Raw genomic sequence first — 21594 nt, forward strand, 5'->3', positions numbered from 1 at the left:
GACAAACAAACATAGAGGGGCATAATTGAACGCGAACACCCATCTCCATGGGCGTCTATGTCCGAAAACGGGTACGTGAAGAAGCGGGACAGACCGTATTTTCGAAAAAAATGGGCGTCCATCTTTTGTTTCGAAAATACGGTTTGAACAGAACAAATGCCCATGGATTTAGTCCTTTCTGAGCTGGGCGGTTTTTTTTTTTTTTGCGATAATGGAAAATAAAAACGCCCAGCTCAAAAACGTCCTAATCCAAGCCATTTGGTCGTGGGAGGGACAAATGTACAACACTACCATAGCTCTTAGGGGTGACGGGGGCAACTGCATGTGGGTACAGTGGGTTTTAGAGGCCTCCCATCTACCACCACAAGTGGTACGGGGGGGGGGGGGGGGGGAGATGGGCTTGGGTCTGCCTGCCTGAAGTGCACTGCAGTACCCACTAAACGTGCTCCAGGGACAGGACTTGTTGCTGGTGTATAACCTTGGCACAACAGTTGACACCTGAAGACTAATCTCGCTGAAAACGTCCTTTATTTGAATAAGCACGTTTACTCACAGTTAACTGCAGATCAGAGGTTGTGCCCCACTGGCAACGAGTCTCGCTGGTACTGAGATTAGCAGTAGGTCCGAGCTGGCAGAATGGTGTACAATGCCCTCTTTCAGCAACATTCAAGGTAAGAACTAAGTGCTGTAACGTGGCTAACATATGACCGGGATCTAAAACTGGCTTACAAAAATGGCCACTACCTCATGGACTACTGGAAACAAAACAGGGCACACTCTGACCCAGTAAGCAGAGGGAAAAGCACCATGGGAGTAGAGCCTACCAACTACCAACATAGTGAGCATTAAACACAAGCTAGTGGAATCACGGAGCCCAATACCCTACACCCACCACAATGCATTGCTGATGTGACTCTGCAGTGCCCTTAACAGAAAGGGTGTCACACTCACCCGAGAGCCACATCAGAACCAGGGAAAGGCTGTCAGAGGATAGAACACATTCTGCTGTCATGGAGGTGGGTACGGCATTTGAGGCTGGCATACAGGCTGGCAAAAAAAGTTTGTAAAGTGGGTTTCTTTTGGTGGGAGGGGGTTAGTGACCACTGGGGGAGTCAGGGCAGGTGATCCCCGATTTCCTCCAGTGGTCATCTGGTCAGTTGGGGCACTTTTTTGGGACTTGTTCGTGAAAAAAAAGGGTCCAAAAAAAGTGACCCAAAATCGCGGTAAAAACGCCTTTTTTTTTTTCGATTATCAGCTAAAGACGCCCATCTCTGCTCGGCCGATAACCACGCCCCAGTCCTGCCTTCACCACGCCTCCGACACGCCCCCATTTACTTTATTCGTTCCCGCGACGGAGTGCAGTTGAAGACGCCCAAAATCGGCTTTCGATTATACCGATTTGGGCACCCGCGAGAGAAAGACGTCCATCTCCTGATTTAGGTCAGAATATAGGCGTTTTTCTCTTTTGATTATAAGCAGGATAGGCACCTCTGTGTCATGAGAAAATAGGCCTCAAAAGAGGCTACTTGAACTTCCATTCTAGGCAGCCTGTTCCAGAATCTTTCTCGGAGACTGTTCTGCTCTCCTGATATGCTCTCCCTACTCGGGGATTAGCAGGCAGATAACCAGAGTATAGAACATCACTGTGAAGACTGGGAACTCTTGAACCAAAATCTTCTTTAATGCAAAATGAAACAAAGGAGAAATTACTTACAGTTAGGTGTGCTGCACAAGAGTCCTTGCAGAACTGGTCCTCACCTAGCTGTTGAGGTCCTGCTTTATCTCTGTTGCTTTGGACTTAGAGGTGACCTGTCAGGCCAACGACTGTGGGCCAAGGGCTCACTAACTCCGAGCATAACAGCTTGCAAAGGCCTGAGCTCAATAGAGTCACTAGCCTTACAGTTGATAAAACAGCTTGCACTTCAGCTACAGCAACTATCCAAGTCTGTTCAAATGGCTGAAATATTGGATGGACAATATTCAAGGGTCAGATTCAGCTCCAGCAGCAGCCTTGCCCCCTGTTGCAGAACCTAGACCGGACTCTCTCCCTGTTAGTAGTAATCTGCATTGCTCCACCTCCTCAATTTGATGGGAACCCCAAAACATGGCAGGGATTTCTAAATCAATGTCAGATTGTATGTGAATTACAAGCTAGAGACTTTGTCTGATAGGGCCAAGGTGGCTTATATCATTTCCCTTCTTACTGGTCCTGCCCGTGCCTGGGCCTCTCCTATCTGGGAGAGAAATGAGCCTATACTGAATAACCTGGCAGAGTTTCTGATCCACTTTCACAGGATCTTTGAGGAGTTTGGCAAGGCTACTTCAGAGGCCATGTAGCTATTGAACCTACGACAGGGATCCCAGACCATCAGAGATTATGCCATTCAGTGCTGGACTTTAGTGGCTGAACTGGAATGGAATAACGAGAACCTAGCCACCATGTTCTGGCAAGGGGTGTGTAGGAGGAAAACGAGCATTATGCCTAGCCCTGCAAGTACCTATATGACCCCTGATGCAGTCAAATTTGCCGAAACACATACTGCGTTGGGTCTGTTCAATAAATTTGAGTTGACAACCCCTGTCTTGAAGGCTTCTTGTGCTTTTGTTCTTTGCTCCTGTGTGTGCCTGCTAGAAGTCCTCTCATGCCTGTCTTTGGGGTCTTCTGCTACCAGTTCCTTTCCCCCAAAACCATGGACACACATTACTATGGACTTTATTATGGCTCTTCCCCTCTCAAACGGTCACACTACCATTTGGGTGGTGGTGAACCATTTCTCGAAATGACCCATTTCGTGCCACTTGCTGGATTACCAACTGCACCCATGTTAGCCCAGCTGTTTCTCAAAGAGATCTTCCTGCTGTACGGCTTGCCCGTATCCATCGTTTCAGACAGAGGGGTGCTATTCACCTTCAAATTCTGATGAAGTCTTAATCGCTCACTACAAGAAAAACTGAATTTCTCATCAGGGGTATCCTCCTCAGATGAATGGGCAAATGGAAAGGATCAATCGGCATCTGAAGACCTTCATGCAAGCCTACGTTTCTGTTTCTCAAGACGACTGGGCTCAATTACTACCATGGACAGAGTTTTGTCATAACTACCATGCCAGTGCATCCACCAGGGCCTCTCCCTTTTGGGTCATCCATGGACAGCATCTGTAGTTAACCATGCCTGTGCCACTGGCCCCAGAGATCACCACTGTTGAGGAAATTATCACTTCATTTTCCTAGATCTGGAAGACCACCATGGACATCTTACTTCATACTACCCAGCGAAGCAAGCAACAAAGTGACAAAAAAGATGCCTGGTGCCTCACTTCCGGATAGGGGACATGGTATGGCTTTCCACATAAAACTTGTGTCTTAAAATACCTTTAACCCAATTCGCCCTTGTTTCATAGGGCCATACCCAGTGACTTGCCAGATTGGACCTGTTACCTACCAGTTAAGACTCTAAGGCTTCTAGTTAGCTTACAGGTTCACAACACCTTTCGTGTATCACTGCTGAAACCATTAATATTGAGAAAGCCTTTCCCACCCCACTACCAGTTCAGACAGACCCAGAGAAGGAGTACAAGGTTCAGGATATATTGGATTCTTAAAGGGTACAAGGCAAGTTGCAGTACCTTATTGCCTGGAAGGGCTTTGGTCCAGAGGACAATTCTCGGGAACCTTGAAGTCTAATTCATGCTCCTGTCCTCCTCTGAAGATTCCACTGCCTGTTTCCTCACAAGCCCAAACCCAGGATCAGATGTAGGAGGGGCCTTTGAAGAGGGTGTGCTGTCACAATCTTACTGTGACTTCTTTGGTCTGAGGCTTCCTGCTCTGTTCAGGACCGCTGTGGGACAGCAGCCCCCCCCCCCCCCCCATCAGCTGAGCATCTCAGCCCTTAATTTATTGGGCTAGTGGTGGGAACCTCTAGGGGCGCATCCATAGTGACATCAAGGGTATGGGCATATTTCACTGAAGCCCAGACCCTTTTCCGGTGCCTTTGCAACTCTGGGTTCCAGCCTTGCTTGGTCTTGAGTTCCAGTTTTAAGCGATGAGATCTTATCCATAATTCTAGTATCTCAATACAATCAGCTACCTCTTTAGGTATTACCTCTGTTGACTTTGTAGCTGGAGTATCAATACAGAAATATCATCAGCATAACTGAAAGACTTAAACTCTGCTTGACTTAAATAATGTCCGAAAGAACTCTTCAGGACATTAAATAGTGAAGGGGACAATGGAGACCTTTGTGAGACCCCACAATTTGCTTTCCAAAAATTGGACTTAGTATTATTATATCGAACACAATAGGAACAATTCCGCAAGAAACCTCCAAACCAATCCAATACACTACTTCCTACTGCAAACGTACTGAGAACGTACAACAACATGTCATAGTCTACTAAGTCGAAGACACAGGACAAATCAAACTGTGATAGGATTGCCCTGTGCCCTCAACTCAGCAGCGATCTTTCCGCTGCCCATAGTGTCCCAATAATTGTTTCAGGACTGTACTGTCCACGAAACCCCAACTGTGAAAAATGTAATAGGCCATGCATCTACAAATATAGTTGTAACTGAGTAGATATGTATCCTTCCAAGATTTTTATAAATAAGGGAATGGATGCCACAGGTATAAAATTTGTGACATCTTGAAGTCCTAACTTAGGGTTCTTTGGGATAGGAGTCAAAATTATCCTGCAGCCAGATTATCGAAAGCTTCCATGTACTAACATATCAGAAATCTATACCCTAAGGCTTCCAGAAAAAAAAGGAGGAGCAGTCTTTAACAAATAATCCAGGCAACAGTCCAAAATGCAGATGACTGAATTGTATCTGTTAAAGAGAATACTAATCTCTTTTAAAGTTGGTAATCTAAAAACATCCCAAATTCAATCTGATAGAACTCCCTCATTACTGGGCTTATCTAATTCGAATGAAAAAGTTTCTCTAATTAATTCTTGATTGAATTTTTGAACCTTACCCTTAAAATATTTGGCCAGCTCACTTGCAGATGGTGTCGAAGCAGAAGATTGAATAATAGCCTTAGGGTCTTTGTAGAATTTTACCAAGCTAAACGGTTTTTTTTGGAATTAATAATGGTGACTCCAATTTCTTTAAAATAATGCTCTTTCCTCTTATCCTTTAAAAGTGTTTTATACATTGTAACAGCTCTTCTCCACTTCATCCTAGATTCCCAAAGTTTGTCTTTGTGCCATTCTCTTTCTAAACACCTGCAAAGATGTTTTTGCTGTAAAATAACCTCTTCAAACCACGGTTTGGACTTCTTTGATGTTAAACTTTTAATTTTCAATGAGGTTAATTCGTCTAAAACGGTAGTACTGATGTTATTCCAATTTTCTAATAAAGAAAAAGCAGGATTATCTGTATCGCAATACTTTTTAATTCCCTTATTCTTTCCCTTTTAATGACAAGACTAGACTACTGCAATATCATCTATTTAAACTGCCCCTGCTCTCAAATGAAAAAGCTGCAATCACTTCAAAACAGGGGTGTAGCCAGACCTTACGGTGGGAGGGGGCCAGAGCCCGAGGTTGGTGGCACATTTTGAGTGGTGCCCCGCTGCCACCCCCCCCCCCACCGCCACGCCTTGCTTCGCCTCACCTTCCCCCGCCGCCACCGCCTCGTGCCTAGCAAATACCTTTGCTGACGGGGGTCCCCAACCCCCACCAGCTGAAGCCTTCCTTCAGTGCCGTCTCTGGTGCAGCCTTGTTCCTGCCCTGCTTGTCTTGCTCCTCCTGTCCTGTGCACGCTGACGCTCCTTCTCAGATTCACGTAAAGGAGCGTCAGCGTGCACAGGACAGGAGGAGCAAGAACAGCAGGGCAGGAACGCGGCTGTGCCGGAGACGGCGCTGAAGAAAGCGCCAGCCAAACCAGGAGCCCGGACATAATTTGTGGGGGCCCAGGCCCTCCTGGTCCCCCCCGTAGCTACGCCTCTGCTTCAAAACATCCATTAGACTCCTTTGCAGTGTGCATTTCTGTACCGACAGTGTTTTTTGGAGCACGACGACTCTTCCTACGTTAGAGGCACTACATCTTGACCGTTTGGTCAATGCTATATTTCTTTGAAAACCATAACTAGGATTTTCTGACCCCTGAGGCAGGCGTTTATACGCTGAAACACGGCCCCTGTCAGGTCATTTCCATAATTAAAAGGGCATCGATTATCTCAACCTTGAAGGCCCAGTGTTGTTTCTTTTTTGTTCTGTTTTACCCTCTCTTTTGTGACTCCCTAGCAGTAGATGCTAAACATATATGTGCCCTATCTGTGAATTTTTAGTGGTTTTATCTGAATAGTGCTGCTTAAAGTTCTTACACAGCACCTTTTCATTTTCCCAACTCTATAGATAGCTAGTAATATTCAGCTGCCAATGGTTCAGCTAATCAGTTTAATTTAGGTCATCAAAATTGCTTCCCTAAATTCAACTGCTAAGTTACACGAATGGCATTTGACTATCACCACTCTGGAGGTATTTCTGTCACAGGGCACCTCAGTGGTATGCAGGGAACAACTGTATTGGCTTCTGAGTGTCCCAGTTGGTTTGGGGTGTCTATATTTAGGGTCGATGAGAGGGGTAAATGGGTGTGCCATGCAAATCACATAATTTACGGTGTTGTCTAAGTTGGAGGCACGCCCATGCCCTGCTGTGCTCCGCCCACATGTACACCTCATGCAATTACGTACTATAGCACCTATATATTCCCTTATAGAATAATGTGTAGTGCACTTAGGGGCCCTACCCAGTGGTGTACTGAGGGCAGGGTGGTGGGGGTGGTCCGCCCTGGGTGCACTGCTGGAGGGGTGCAGGGAGCAGCCATGCAGGGCTGCCGAGAGACTAGGCCGGGCCCGGGGCAATGCTGCCCCGCCTACACCCCCCCCCCCCCACCGCTGCCGCCCCCCCATCGCTGCCGCCCCCCCGTTGCTGCAGTCTCATCTGCCTGCCTCCACGGCTCCGGGCCCCCTTCATTCAAAGCGGCAGTCACAGATCGCGTCTCTTCTGGCCTTCCCTCCCTGTGTCCCGCCCGCGTCTCTATGTAACTTCCGGTTTCCGCAAGGGCGGGACACAGAAGGAAGGCCAGAAGAGACGCGATCTATGACTGCTGCTTTGAATGAAGGGGGCCCGGAGCCGAGGAGGCAGGCGGATGAGACCGGGGACTGCAGCGCCGGCGGTCTGACCCTGGTGCCGGGCCCCCCTTGGAGGCCAGGGCCCGGGGAATTTTGCCCCCCCTCTCGGCGGCCCTGCAGCCACGTGGCTGTCGGCTCCACTGGTTCCCTGCTCCCTCTGCCCTGGAACAGGTTACTTCCTGTTCCAGTGCAGACGGAGCAGGGAACCAGCGGAGCCGACAGCCGCGCGGCTGCTCCCAGCAGGTAAGTATGCGCCGGGGGGGGAGGGGTAATGCACTGGGGGGGGGGGGGGTTGTCGTGCTGCACCCAGGGGGGAGCTTTGGTCATACGCCGGAGGGGGGATGCCGCTGCACCGGGTGGCAGCCGACCAAGGATCACCACTGGCCCTATCTCAAAAACTGTGATTAGACATTATTGACCAATTGTACAGATAGGCTGGGTCAGTGCCCAGTGGTTGCAGGAGAAGTGGGTGCAATGGAGAGTTGAGATGGAAGGATATATCTTCTGAGGCAGTAAATTGCAAAATTTGGACTCTGATGGGATAAGAATCTTTTTCATTTTTGTAATTCATGCAAAATGTTTTTAGCGCATGGACAGAGTATGTTCTTTATGTACTTTCATTTTCTATATTTCAAAAAAATCTCCAAAAATGGTGGTGTGTATGGATTAATGAGTAAAAGTCAGACCGCACAGGCGTGAAATCAATTAGCTTGAAGTATTCGTAATTCTTAAGGTGATAACTCGTTATTTTTAAAGAGATCTTTAGAATTAGTTCTGTTGCCATTGGTGAAACCACACTATACACATTCTCATGACCAAGCTTTTATTTACATTAAAGTTCACACTGTCAAGTGATAATTGACCTATCAGGGAGTTGCTGTATAATCACTTTTACCAGTTGTTGAGGGGGGGGGGGGGGGTAACTGGGAGTTACTGCTGTTGTATTTCAAAAGTGTACTTCTCCATTTGAACGCCTATAGCCCTGGTTCCCAAACCTGGTCCTGGAGGCACCCCAGCCAGTCAGGTTTATCTTGATTTATATATATATATATATATATATATATATATATATATATATATATATATATTTTTTTTTTTTTTACATTTGTACCCCTCGCTCTCCCACTCATGGCAGGCTCAATGAGGCTTACATGGGGCAATTGAGGGTTAAGTGACTTGCCCAGAGTTACAAGGAGCTGCCTGTGCCTGAAGTGGGAATCGAACTCAGTTCCTCAGGACCAAAGTCCACCACCCTAACCACTAGGCCACTCCTCCACTGTATATATGTTTTTAACCTAGTGTAGTATTGTTTTAGACTCCTGAGGCAGGCCTGTGGCCGAAACACAGTACTGTGTCGAGTCATCGAATAAAGTGGTACCTTGTAGACCTATATCCCGTTTCCCTGGAATCATTGGTCCACTTCCCACTCTTTCTATTCTTCGTATATTTGCGTGGGAGTCAGTGTTCATCCACCTTTGGTGGATTACTTTCTCTGGGATATCCACAATACATGACAGACCTCATAGACCTACCAACCAGAAACAGAATTAGATCTTCACGATCATACCTAACCTTACACTACCCAAATTGCAAAGGACTTAAATGCAAAACAACTTATGCATCCAGCTTCTCCTACATAAGTGCACAACTATGGAATGGACTCCCAAAAGCTGTAAGAGAAATCCATAACTATCTAAACTTCAGAAAATCACTAAAAACCAACCTCTTCAAAAAGGCTTACCCCACTGATCCAACGTAAATCCCCACATCCAGCAACACAGCACAACTAATGATCATACAGGACAATATTCAATCTTCATTCCCTTCGACCTTCACGGTGCCTGACAAACATCTACCTCATTCGACCACAATACAACCTTGTATTTGTTATCAACCAACTGACGAACGCCTTTACGGTATTATGTAAGCCACATTGAGCCTGCAAATAGGTGGGAAAATGTGGGGTACAAATGCAACAAATAAATAAATAAAAACCTGACCAGCTGGGGTGCCTTCAGGACCAGGCTTGGGAACTATTAGTGTCAATTCATTGGGTGATGGAGGAAGATTTGTATTTCTGTATTTATTTATTTCTGGCATTTATACCCTGCTCTTTCCCGCTCGATAGCAGGGATAAGCAGTCAGTCTTTAGCTTTAAAACAATTTGGTTCCATAATGTGATGGTTGGGGGGGCCCCCCCCCCCCCAGAGGACATTAACAGCACTTATGCCAGTGATTCCCAAACCTGGTCCTGGAGGCACCCCAGCCGGTCATGTTTTTAGGGTATCCACAATGAATATTCATGAGAGAGATTTGCACTGCATGCAAATCTCTCTCATGAATATTCATAGTGAATATCCTGAAAACCTGACTGGCTGGGGTGCCTCCAGGACCAGGTTTGGGAATCACTGGCCTATAGCATTAAGTCCTAGTGTTGGGTCCTATCAGGAGCATTTCAAACCTAGCCAATGTTGAGTTGGAAAACTTCAATAGTCTAGGGGGCCTCTATGTATAGAATCGTGGGATGAGTAGACTGAGGGAGGGGAAGAGATGACTGACTTAAAAAAAAAAAATCCTTATTAAAACAGACCTTCTTTTTCCAGTATCTCACATGGTCATTGAGGAAGTGAGCTTCATGCAGAATCATCTTGAAATAGAAAAAACTTGCCGTGAAAGCGCCGAAGCCTTGGCATCAAAGGTATGAAGTGATTTTTAAAAAAGTCTTTGCAGCCTGTGGTGCCTCGTTATGTCATTCTGTGGTGTGGGAACTATGAAAACCAAATCATTTCCTTCCCGTCTGCGTTACCAGGAAACACCTTTTGATAAACCTTCTGTGTTGAGATTGAGTCTTGTTTTAGAAACGGTGGGAGGGAGGGAGGAGTTTAAAAGTTTGAGGAAAGAGAAGCAGATTTTCTTGCCAGTGTGTGTTTTTGTTTACCTTATTTTCTGCCTTCTTTCAAAATATAAAAGAAAAATTTAGTTTAAGGAGCTCTGCATTTCCACTTGTGCTGCTGGAACGGCATACAGGTTGTTGAAAACTGGTGACTTCTTGCCCCTACTTTGTCCGACGACAGGCACAGAATGAAAGGAAAGCCTTTACTGAACACCATCCTCTTTAATATGTATTTACAAAATGGTATACAGTCCAGAATTATCTAATGTGTGTGTGTGTGTGTGTGTGGCATGAAAGAATAATGGAATGTTTGTATGGAATCGGGGAACTGGATGAAAGCATTACATATCACTTGATTGTTTTATAGAAACAAGCAGAGGCCAAATGGAAGGTGACCTTCAGTGGTCTGTTGATTGCTTCTGGGTTGGTGAATTTACCAAGTATGTAATTTTCTATATTTTGCCTCATCAGAAGCGCATTATTATTATTATTAAAGAGTGCTTTTATCTCTACGTTGACGTTGGGGGGGGAGTTGACGGAGGAGGGGGCGTTGCATTAAATTGCAACCGGGCCACTTCATCAGGAAAATGGATTTGCAGCAATTTTGACCCAAATTTCATTAACCATGCTGGCGCTGTGCTTCCAGAAATGTGCATTTCTTTGGAGGCTGTGAAAATCAGACTGACATGAAGTCGCATTTGGCCGTGTCTTTTCTTTTTCTGGAAGTGGTCATTAAAGTGTTTTGCCTTCTACCTGGTCACCTTGCCCTGATGAAAGGTCACTTTTATAGGGCTAAGCATGCAAGCAGCATCAGCAAAAGTCATGATAATTACCTGTTCTTAATGAATTAAAATCAGATTGTGGTGACCTTTCAAATTGTATAGTCCTAGTTCCCGGGGTAAGTCCACTTCTTATGTCAAGGATAAGCAGCGGAAAAAATGTATTGCACTGTTTTGGGATCTTGCCAGGTACTTGTGACCTGGATTGGCCACTGTTGGAAACAGGATTCTGGGCTTGATGGACCTTCGGTCTGTCCCAGTATGGCAATGCTTATGTACTTGGGATTCTGAATGGAATCTTGCGACTCTTTGGGGTTCTACATGGAATGTTGCTACACTTTGAAATTCTGCATGGAATCTTGGTATTCTTTAGAATTCTAGAATCTTGCTACTCTTTGGGGTTCTACTTGGAATCTTGCTACTCTTTGCAGTTCTACATGGAATGTTGCTACTCTTTGGGTTTCTGCCAGGTACTTGTGACCTGGATTGGCCACTGTTGGAAACAGGATGCTGGGCTTGATGGACCTTCGGTCTGTCCCAGTATGGCAATACTTATGTACTTCATATGTAGATTCTAATGCTGCTTACCCTCAGGTGTACCTTTTCTTCCAGGAAGTTCTCCAGCCTTTCTTGAATGCTACCTGTGTTTTTATCACACCTTGTTGCCCGTTCCAAAGAAAGGGTCACTGTTCTTTTCCACTGCAGATACATGAACCTATTTTGAAGAAACTACAGATTTCCTTTATCATGGTCCTTTTACTGAATTGTGTTAAGCGGTTAACAGTTTAATTAGGTTTGTGCGGTTACTGCTGAAACGCGATAACATACTGCGATGACACGGTTGCACCCTCTACTTAGTGCGCTTACTGCGTGCTGTGTTAGGGGCCAGGAAGTAGGCGAGTTATGAGTGGAGAAGAGGCATGGTACTTAACCACACACTGAGGGGCATTATCGATATGAAGTCAAAGTCTGACTGGACGTTTTGCAAAAAATGGCCAAAATCTGAATAGGAAAGAAGGTCATTTTCAAAAAAGAAACGTCTTTTTTTTTTTTAATACTGTTTTGAACAAGGTTTTGTGATTTGGGCGTTTTGTTTTTTGGTACATTTTTGAAAAAAAAAAAACCCTCCAAGTGCAAAACGCACAAAATCAAGCCATTGGGATGTAGGAGGAGCTAGAATGTTTACTACACTGGTCCCCCAGACGTCCCAGGAGATAAATGGGGCACCCTAGTGGACTTAAAAAACATGCTCCCAGGTACACATCTCACCATTGCTCACTTATCTTGTCTGTTGAGCCCCCCCTCCCCCACAAAACCTATTACCCCCAACTGTACACCACACCTATATGTGGGTACAATGGGTATCTAGGTGAGTTTTTGAGGGTTCACAGTTTCACCACAAGTGTAACAGGTAGGGGGAGGTATGGGCCTGGGTCCACCTGTCTACAGTGCACTGCACCCACCACTAGACTATTGCAGCAACCTGCATGCTGTTCTAATGGACCTGAGTATAACATGTGAGGCTGGCATAGAGGCTGGAAAATAATGTTTTAAATCACAGTTTTGTGGGGTGGGAGAGGATTAGTGACCACTGAGGGAATACAGAGAGGTCATCCCTGATTCCCCCCAGTGGTCATCTGGTCATTTTGGGTACCTTTTTGTGTCTTATTCGTTACAAAAACAGGTCTAGCGCAAAATGTCTTAGTTTTAGTCCTGGACGGTTTGGTTTTGTTCCATTATGGCTGAAAAAACGTCCACACTGGGACAGACGAAAGGTCCATCGAGCCCAGCAACCTGTTTCCAACAGTGGCCAATCCAGGTCACAAATATCTGGCAGAAACCCAAAGAGTAGCAACATTCCAAGTAGAACCCCAAAGAGCAGCAAGATTCTAGAATTCTAAAGAATAGCAAGATTCCATGCAGAATTTCAAAGAGTAGCAAGATTCCATTCAGAATCCCAAGTACATAAGTATTTCCATACTTGGACAGACCAAAGGTCCATCAAGCCCAGCATCCTGTTTCCTACAGTGGCCAATCCAGGTCACAGATACCCGGCAAGATCCAAAAAATATACAAAACATTTTATACTGCTAATCCCAGAAATAGTGGATTTTCCCCAAGTCCAATTTAATAATGGTCTATGGACTTTTCCTTTAGGAAGCCGTCCAAACCTTTTAAAAAGTCTCTTAAATTTTATTTTTTAAATTTTCCAGTGTCCAAGCCACGTCATCTCTTTGGGAACATGAGTTTCTTGTTGGATAAACGGCGAGAAGGAGCCGAGAAGTTGGGATTTTAAATTATTTCTAAAAACAAATATTACTACTTTAACCTTCAGAACCTGTAGGATCCAGGCTGCCACCATATTAACACATGCTGCTTTGAGTCTGAACATCCTAATTTCAGGCACGGTACAGTTAATGGCCCTGCTACGCCCCGGCTGCCTGAGCTGAAGTTCAGCCATAGTAGTGTCAAGTGAATAATATTTCCCTGAGTAGGAGCAACACTTTGCCTCTTTTCAGCCAGTCTTGAGAGTTCTGGCCCGTTTCCATCTACCACCCACAGAGCCTCTGCTAATAATAAAAAAAAAAACATATGAGGACAAAAGATCCCCTGTTCCATACGTTCATATATACAGCATATCATGCATATCTGAGAAACTAAGACATGACAATTGTCGTGCAAACAAAGTCTGCTTCATCTCCAAAAGTCCGAGCATCCATGCGTAAGGAGATGAGATTGTGGTGGTTCGCTGCTCTTCCTGATGGGCCAGTCTGCATCCAGCTCTTCTGTAAAGCACCTGGACGACAGAGCAACGGTCACCGTAAGCCAGGCCTGGGGTGCACTGGGAGGGGCGGGCGGAGAGACGTTTAGCGTAGACTGAATCTGGACTGGAGTGATGTGTTTTTCCAGCCCAGTGATGGTTGCCCAGCTCATGGAGGCAGTGAGTTTTCTCTGTGGGTGGAAAGAGCTGGTTGCTTAATCACTGGCATTGTTCTGTTACAGCAGAGCTCCAGGCCCATAAATGTCATGCAGGATCTTGCTTGAGAAGTTGCTGGATGTTGGTCAGTAGAGGAGATTACAAGAATGGATAGAAACAAGGTGCATTAAAACAGTTTGAGCTTGGTGTGATTTTTGTCCATGCAGAAGCAATCCCTTGAGAGACTTTGCATTTCATCACGTAATAGGGTGTGTGTGACTCTCCCGTCTGCAGATGTGTTGCCTTTTTTCCTGATCAGAGGCCGAATTTGACTGCATCCTGGGGGTATTCATGGTGTCCAGCATTCGTCCTTTTCTTAGCGCTGCTTGAGCCCATCTGATAATCTGCTTAATATCTTGTGGTTTTTTTTAGCTTAACAAGGAGAACAAGACGCTGAAAAGAATCAGCATGCTCTATATGGCCAAACTGGGACCCGATATCATCACGGAAGAGATCAACATTGACGACAACGACTCAGGCAGCGAAACCGAGGCAGCCCTGGGCGAGTGCAGCTCCCTTCAGTGTCAGCAACAGATCAAAGGTAGGGTTTTCTCTCACACTGCCAGCATCACACCAGAACGTTCCTTGACCCGTTCGTAGCCTGGTCTGAGAGCTATAACACAGTTTGGTTGTTCCTATGCTCAATAGTCATGCAAACACAAACGTGCAGTTTGGTTCAGGACGGACACAGATGTATTTCTGACATCTTGGGACTCTCCATAGCGTGACTTAGAATTTTTTTTCTCTGGGTTGGTTTGCTTGATGCACCCTGCAGTATTTCTCAACAGAAGAGGTTAAGCTGAACTTTGTTAAATGTGTCATTGAAATATCAGTGGGTTAGTTAAAAAGCGGGAGAGTTGCAATTGCCCCTGGTACAAAATAAGTACCTGTATATATGTAAACCGCTTTGAATGTAGTTGCAAAATACCACAGAAAGGCGGCGTATCAAGTCCCATTTCCCTTCCCTTTCCCTCAGTGCTGAAAAATGTATTCATACTCATGCCTCAAGATCTTGAATCACAGCCTTGGAAGTTATGAGCAACTGTTGCCTGGATTTAGGGTCTCCCAGCTTTGAAATTGGCAGGTGCAACTTGGAACTATGAGACGTAATAATTAGCTCCAGCCACTAGATGGCAGAGAGATGTATTTCCGCTTGAGCGTTAGCTGTTATCTGTGTCTTTTCCTGTATGCTGACTCTCTGTGCAAGCTGCTTATTCAGGCCTGGGTTCCTGAATAAACCTCTGTGTTAGTGTGCCGATCCAGTGGTTCAGTTGTCATGCTCTGCATTGTGCATAACAGGGGCGTAGCTACAGGGGGGCAGGGGGGCCTGGGCCCCCGCAAATTTCGTCCGGGCCCCGGGTTTGGCTGGCAGGGGTCCCCAACTCCCGCCAGCCGAAGCCTTCTTCAGCGCAGTCTCCGACACAGCCGCGTTCGCTGCCTGCCCCCTGTTCTTCTTGCTCCTCTTGTGCTCACTGACGCTCAGCGGTCTCTGGCGCAGCCGCGTTCGCAGCTTGCCCCCTGCTCTTTTTTCTTCTTGCTCCTCCTGTGCACACTGACGCTGAGCACGCACAAGAGCGTCAGCGTGCACAGGAGGAGCAAGAAGAAAGAAGAGCAGGGGGCAGGCAGCGAACGAGGCTGTGCCGTAGACTGCGCTGAAGAAGGGTTGCAGACCCCCGCCAGCAAAGGTATTGTTTGTGAGGGGGCAAGGCGTGGCAGTGGGGGGGGGGCGTCAGGGCGGCACTCAAAATGTGCTCCCAGCCTCGGGCTCTGGCCCCTCCCACCGTGAGGTCTGGCCCCTGGTGCATATGTGTTTGATTTCGGAGTCATCTGGAGATGCTACAGAAGGGGGGGGTGTCTTGGCCACTGCCGGATGTCTCGGCCACTGCCTAACAGCAACATCTAGTAGTTGAATTTGGGTATATTCCACGCATCCACCACCCGTTCCGAGAAGGAGTATTTTCTTAGATTCCTCCTAAGCCTTTTTCCTCTTAACTTGATCCTATGCCCTCTCATTCCAGAGGTTTCCTTTATTTGGAAAAGGCTCACCTCCAGTACGTTGATGTCACTGAGGTATTTAGACATCTCTATCAGATCCCCTCTCTCCCGCCTCTCTTTCAGAGTATACATGCCGAGGTTCATAAGCCTGTCCCTGTATGTTTTATGATAGAGACCACTTTTCTAGCCGCCCTCTGGACCAACTCCATCCTGCTTATATCTTTCTGTAGGTGCAATTCTGGAGACCACTCCTACAGAAAGATGTAAACAGGATGGAGTCGGTCCAGAACAGCTACAAAATTGGTAAGCGGTCTCTGTCATTCCGCAGGAGGAATCTAAGAAAATACTCTTTCACGGAAAGGGTGGTGGAAGCGTGGAATGGCCTCCTGGTGGAGGTCATGGAGAACGAGGACTGTATCAGAATTTAACAAAGCGTGGGTCAAGCACGTAAGATCCGTTAGGAAAAGGAGTTTCTATGTATGGTATACTGGCTTCTGGCCTGTGGCTGGTCTTAGATGAGCACAGAAGAAAGTGGGAAGTGGACCAAAGACCTCAGAGATAGCTGGATCGTGTAAACCAAATTTTATTACAGACTCGACACAGATCTGTGTTTCGGCCACAGGCCTGCCTCAGGAGTCTTAATGATGGTATCTGTAATAAAGTAAGTGCGCTTCCACAAGGGAAAATGGAGTGGTCTTGAAAAAGACCTGGAGAGAGTCCCTCCTGTTAGTAATGCAACAGCGTGTCACGCAGTACTGTCTGCAGTAGCTAATGAGCCAGGGTGTATAATGAAAAATGGGAAGGCTCATGGCCCAGTAACCAAATAAAGGCCAGCTCCAGTAGAGCTGATAGCCTAAAGGAGTTGAAATATTTGGGCCAAAAACTAATAGCATAAGATTATTTTTATCATACCACCTTTGTTATTCTGAGCGATGACATAAGCTTCTTTTCCATAACGTTCATGATCGCGGTGGATTCACAACAATGTCAGCATCAAATACTGTCCCCTGGCTGGCATTTGCAGTGCTGTACAGTCACATAAGAGATGAATGTATGTATGAGTTCTTGAACCAAAACACTGACCATCATAACATGAAAACATTTTGTAGAAAGCCTAGACAAAAAGAGCCCAGGGGAAATGAGTTTACATAGAGGAGATAGGATGTTACTTTCAAAACCCAGAATGGCAATACCCTTCTAGTCAAGCCATCCCAAAGGGGCTTATTATCTGAGCCATTGCTGAAAGTTATAGGTGAAGTTAGAACAAAGGCTTTTGCATTTTCAATAGCTGGACTGGTTCTTTGGCATAATCTTTCATAAATATTACCATACTGGGACAGACCGAAGGTCCTTCAAGCCCATCATCCTGTTTCCAACAGTGGCCAACCCAGGTTACAAGTACCTGGCAAGATCCCAAAACAGTATAATGCATTTTATGCTGCTTATCCTAGAAATTTTAATAATGGCTTATGGACTTTTCTCTTAAGAAGCTATCCAAACCTTTTCTAAACCCCCGCTATGTTAACTGCTTTTACCATATTCTCTGGAAACGAATTCCAGAGTTTAATTACACATTGAGTGAAGAAATATTTTCTCAGATTCGTTTTAAATTTACTACTTTGTAGCTTCATCGCATGCCCCCTAGTCCTAGTATTTTTGGAAAGCGTAAGCAGACGCTTCACATCTACCCGTTCAACTCCACTCATTATTTTATAGACCTCTATAATATCTCCTCTCAGCCGCCTTTTCTCCAAGCTGAAGAGCCCTAGCCGCTTTAGCTTTTCCTCATAGGGAAGTCGTCCCATCCCCTGTATCATTTTCGTCGCCCTTCTCTGTACCTTTTTTAATTCCACTATATCTTTTTTGAGATGTGGCGACCAGAATTGAACACAATATTCAAGGTGCAGTCGAACCATGGAGCAATACAAAGGCATTATAACATCCTCATTTTTGTTTTCCGTTCCTTTCCTAATAATACCTAACATTCTATTTGCTTTCTTAGCCACCACAGCACACTGAGCTGAAGGGTTCAATGTTATCATCAACGACGACACCTAGATCCCTTTCTTGGTCTATGACTCCTAACTTGGAACCTTGCATGGCGTAGCTATAATTCGGGTTCCTCTTTCCCACATGCATCACTTTGCACTTGCTATATTAAACGTTATCTGCCATTTAGACGCCTAGTCTTGCAGTCTCGTAAGGTCCTCTTGTAATTTTTCAGAATCCTCTTGCGATTTAACAGCTTTGAATAACTTTGTGTCGGTGGCAAATTTAATTACCTCACTAGTTACTCCCATCTTTAGATCATTTATAAATATGTTTAAAAAACAGCGGTCCCAGCACAGACCCCTTTAGAATTTGATTATTTCAAGTTTAAGGAAGTTCAAGAACAAATTTCTACAGTATTCAAATTTTATTATTTTTCTTGCTTAATTCTTATTGTGATTTGCTTCATTGATTTAATTGTTGTCTGATTTGTACTCGCTCAGACAGCACTGATGAGTGGGTTAGAAACACATGGAAATAAATTTTCACAGCAGGGTGAGGATTCATACAAGCAAAGCATTTTTCACCATTTCCTTCCTCAACATTCACTGGACTTTCTTCACCTTTCCTCCCCGCTGAGACGTGAGCGTCTGTACTGGTGGGGATTAATACATGGATGTTCTTGCCCTACCCCCACCCCACCTTACATTTGTCTCCTGATCCCATGGCCACCAGCAGAACCATCCTAGAGTCTGACTCAGCACGCGTTTCCTGCTATTCTGTGCCGAAGGGGAAATCCCTGGATGAATCAGGACACGAGGGTGGTGAGGACTGCTGGCTGGAATAGTTTCTTTAAAAGGATTTCGGTCTGGTGGGAGAGCACAGATTAAGAATGGTAAAATCAAATTCTAATCCGTGAGCAATCTGATTATTTAATATCTGTTAAACTTGCCGTACATAACAGCACTTTCTCAGCACAGTCCTAAAAATGAATCCTTGTGTTGCTACAGGCCTGAACTGCCTCTTTGTTTCTTGCTTTGAGATATGAAGTCTTACAAAGATTCATTCTCTAGTGTCTGTGCTGTGCGAATGCGAGAAGCGAGCTTAGCACTGAACTGTGACTCCTCTTTGTAAGGGACGCGTCTTTCAAACATAATTATTGCTTTTAAGAAGCAAACAGGAACAAATCTTCTTATGTTGAAAACTTGAAACTAACCTTGATGCAGGCCGCGTACTTGGGCACATGTAAAACCGGATCACATGAGCATTTAAAGATTCAGGGGGGCACTTTTCAAGCTGTCTGTTTTAGGCTAAATGCTGGATGTAATTTATCTGCCAGCTTTGTATGGGGGCCCCAATTTAAAAACTGCTGTGTGGGGGATTTTGCCAGAAAAGTGTGCATGGAGATTTTGAAAATGGAATTCTTGCCTTTACTTATCTTTCTCTGACCTGAACACGCTCCTGGGACTCCCACCCTCCCCTCCACACACCCCATTTTGCTAAAATTCTTTATTTAAACTTGATATATACTGCCTTTACTGGCACACAGATCAAAAGAGTTCATAATAATAAATCAAGGTCGGAGAGGAATCACAATCATACCAAATAGAACAGAGAGGGGTTTAAACACAGGAGCATAGCTACCATTGAGCGTGTCCAGCAAAAAAGCCTGGGGCCACCTAGTGGTAAGGGCTACCTGCCTTTGAACCCTCCCTCCCCCACAAGTCCAGCATCCCTCCTTTTCTGTAAACCTCCCCCCCCCCCCCATAGGTCCGGCTTTCCTCCGTTCTCTCCTCACCCCCTCTTCCCAGATCCAGCATCTCTCTCTAACCTTAGCATATCTGGGTTTAAAAAAAGGGTTGGACAGGTTCCTGGAGGAAAAGTCCATAGTCTGTTATTGAGATGGACGTGGGGGAAGCCACTGCGTCCCCTGGACTGGTAGCATGGAATGTTGCTATTTAGGATTCTTCATTGAATCTTAGTCAACACAGTAAAATTCAGCTCATCATAATAGATGACGCCTGTTATATACCCTGCACCTAAAAAATTGTAATTAACTTGTGAAAATGCAAGTAGTGAGATCTCTCTGAACTCCAGCTGCAAATCATTCCGCAGGTGAGGGCTTACATAACTGAAATTTTGGCGTTTCAAACAGGGCAGTCATCACAGATTTGTTTATTTAATTTGTTGCATTTGTATCCCACATTTCCCCACCTATTTGCAGGCTCAATGTGGCTTACATAGTGCCGTGAGGTGATAGCCGCCTACGGTGAAGAAACAAATATAGATTGAATTTATTTACAATGAAATAGATATAAACAGACACATAAAGAGGGAAGTTATATAAGGAATATAAAGTTCAATACAAGTTTGGAAGCCCAGCCCTGTAGGCAGCATTCCCTTACATAATCTAAGCATATTATGGGATACTTTCTGGATACGCTTCCTTTTCACGCTTTCCTTCTAATGCTTTGGGGTTAACAGTTGTAGAAGAGAATACGAAGCATAGAAACCTTTTTTTTTTTTCTCCCCTCTTGCAGAGCTTCGGGATCAAGTTGTGTCTGTTCAAGAGGAAAAGAAGAACTTGGCCATTGAAGTGGAGAATCTGAGGAGCCAGCTGGTAGACGCTATCAATCAGGTATGTGGCATTAGCATGGAAGGCAATGCTCCTACCTTAATACTACGTTCTCCTAACTTACATCCTGCTTGCATGCACCACACCAGGGACGTAGCCAGACTTCGGCAGGAGGGGGGTCCAGAACCCGAGGTGAGGGGGCACATTTTAGCCCCCCCCCCCCCCGTCCCCCCTGCCGCCGACCCTCTCAACCCCCCCTTCCGCCACCAACCCACCGTTGCCTACCTTTGCTGGCGGGGGACTCCAACCCCCGCCAGCCAAGGTCCTCTTCTTCTCGCAAAAGGCTTCCTTCTGTTTCTGACATCCTGCAAAGGCAGGCGATGGTGGGCTGGCGGCGGGAGGAGGGGTCAGGCGGGTCGTCGGCAGAGGGGTCCAGGGCTAAATCTACGGGGGCCAAGCCCCCCAGGTCTCACATAGCTATGCCACTGTACCACACAGTGACATTCTTTACTTAATTTAAAAATTATTCTTGCTTTTAGCATTTCATTTCTTTGGAATATATATGTGCAGGTCTCTAAGAAAAACAAATCCAACTTCACTCATTCTCTCAGTTCTTTAAATCTTAGAAGCCGTATGTGAAGCTTTTAGGGTGTTTAGTGTTCAGCGAAGCATTAGTAATATGCTAAAAGTCAAAATAAGGAATAAATAAGGGAAGCCATTGCTAGCATACTTATTCCACAAAACCTCACTCACACACATAAGGATTGACTCGGGCTGCACATACTGCAGCGGGACATGTTTATCCACTCCTAGCCTAACTGAGATAATATTTAACCATCTCTCCGACCTCACGTGCAACTTTCTTCAGATCAATCACCTTACTTTCAAATTCTTCCTACTTTCTTACTCATCTATATTTTACAACTTTGCCCTACCCTTCACTACCAGTTATAATGTTCTATTACGTATTGTGTGGTCATTGCAAGTAGTATACCATGCCATATTTTGTATTGTTACTTGAATATTTTTACTGCTGTAATTGCCTATTGCTCATGTTTGATCTATTCTTACTGTACACCGCCTTGAATGAATTCCTTCAAAAAGGCAGTAAATAAATCCTTATAATAAATAAATAAAAGCAGGGTCCCAACATGGTCCATTCATTCATTTGAGTATTTATATACCTGCTAAGCGGTTTACAATTTTGCATTTTACAGGTACCGGGCCTGTCCCTATTGGACTCACAG

The 21594-nt window shown here is 45.3% G+C and overlaps 1 protein-coding gene across 1 annotated transcript in view; it reads left to right on the forward strand.

Moving 5' to 3' along the window:
- The window catches only part of LOC115471039 (shootin-1-like), a 162012-nt gene that overhangs the window by 74668 nt on the left and 65750 nt on the right, over positions 1-21594 (forward strand). Inside the window, exons 4-6 of the mRNA XM_030204707.1 lie at positions 9743-9837; positions 14161-14329; positions 20313-20410. Of these exons, the coding sequence (XP_030060567.1) occupies positions 9743-9837; positions 14161-14329; positions 20313-20410 (362 nt within the window). The remainder of the gene's footprint in view (positions 1-9742; positions 9838-14160; positions 14330-20312; positions 20411-21594) is intronic.

The sequence above is a fragment of the Microcaecilia unicolor genome, chromosome 5, assembly GCF_901765095.1.
Source record: "Microcaecilia unicolor chromosome 5, aMicUni1.1, whole genome shotgun sequence".
Classification (NCBI taxonomy): domain Eukaryota; kingdom Metazoa; phylum Chordata; class Amphibia; order Gymnophiona; family Siphonopidae; genus Microcaecilia; species Microcaecilia unicolor.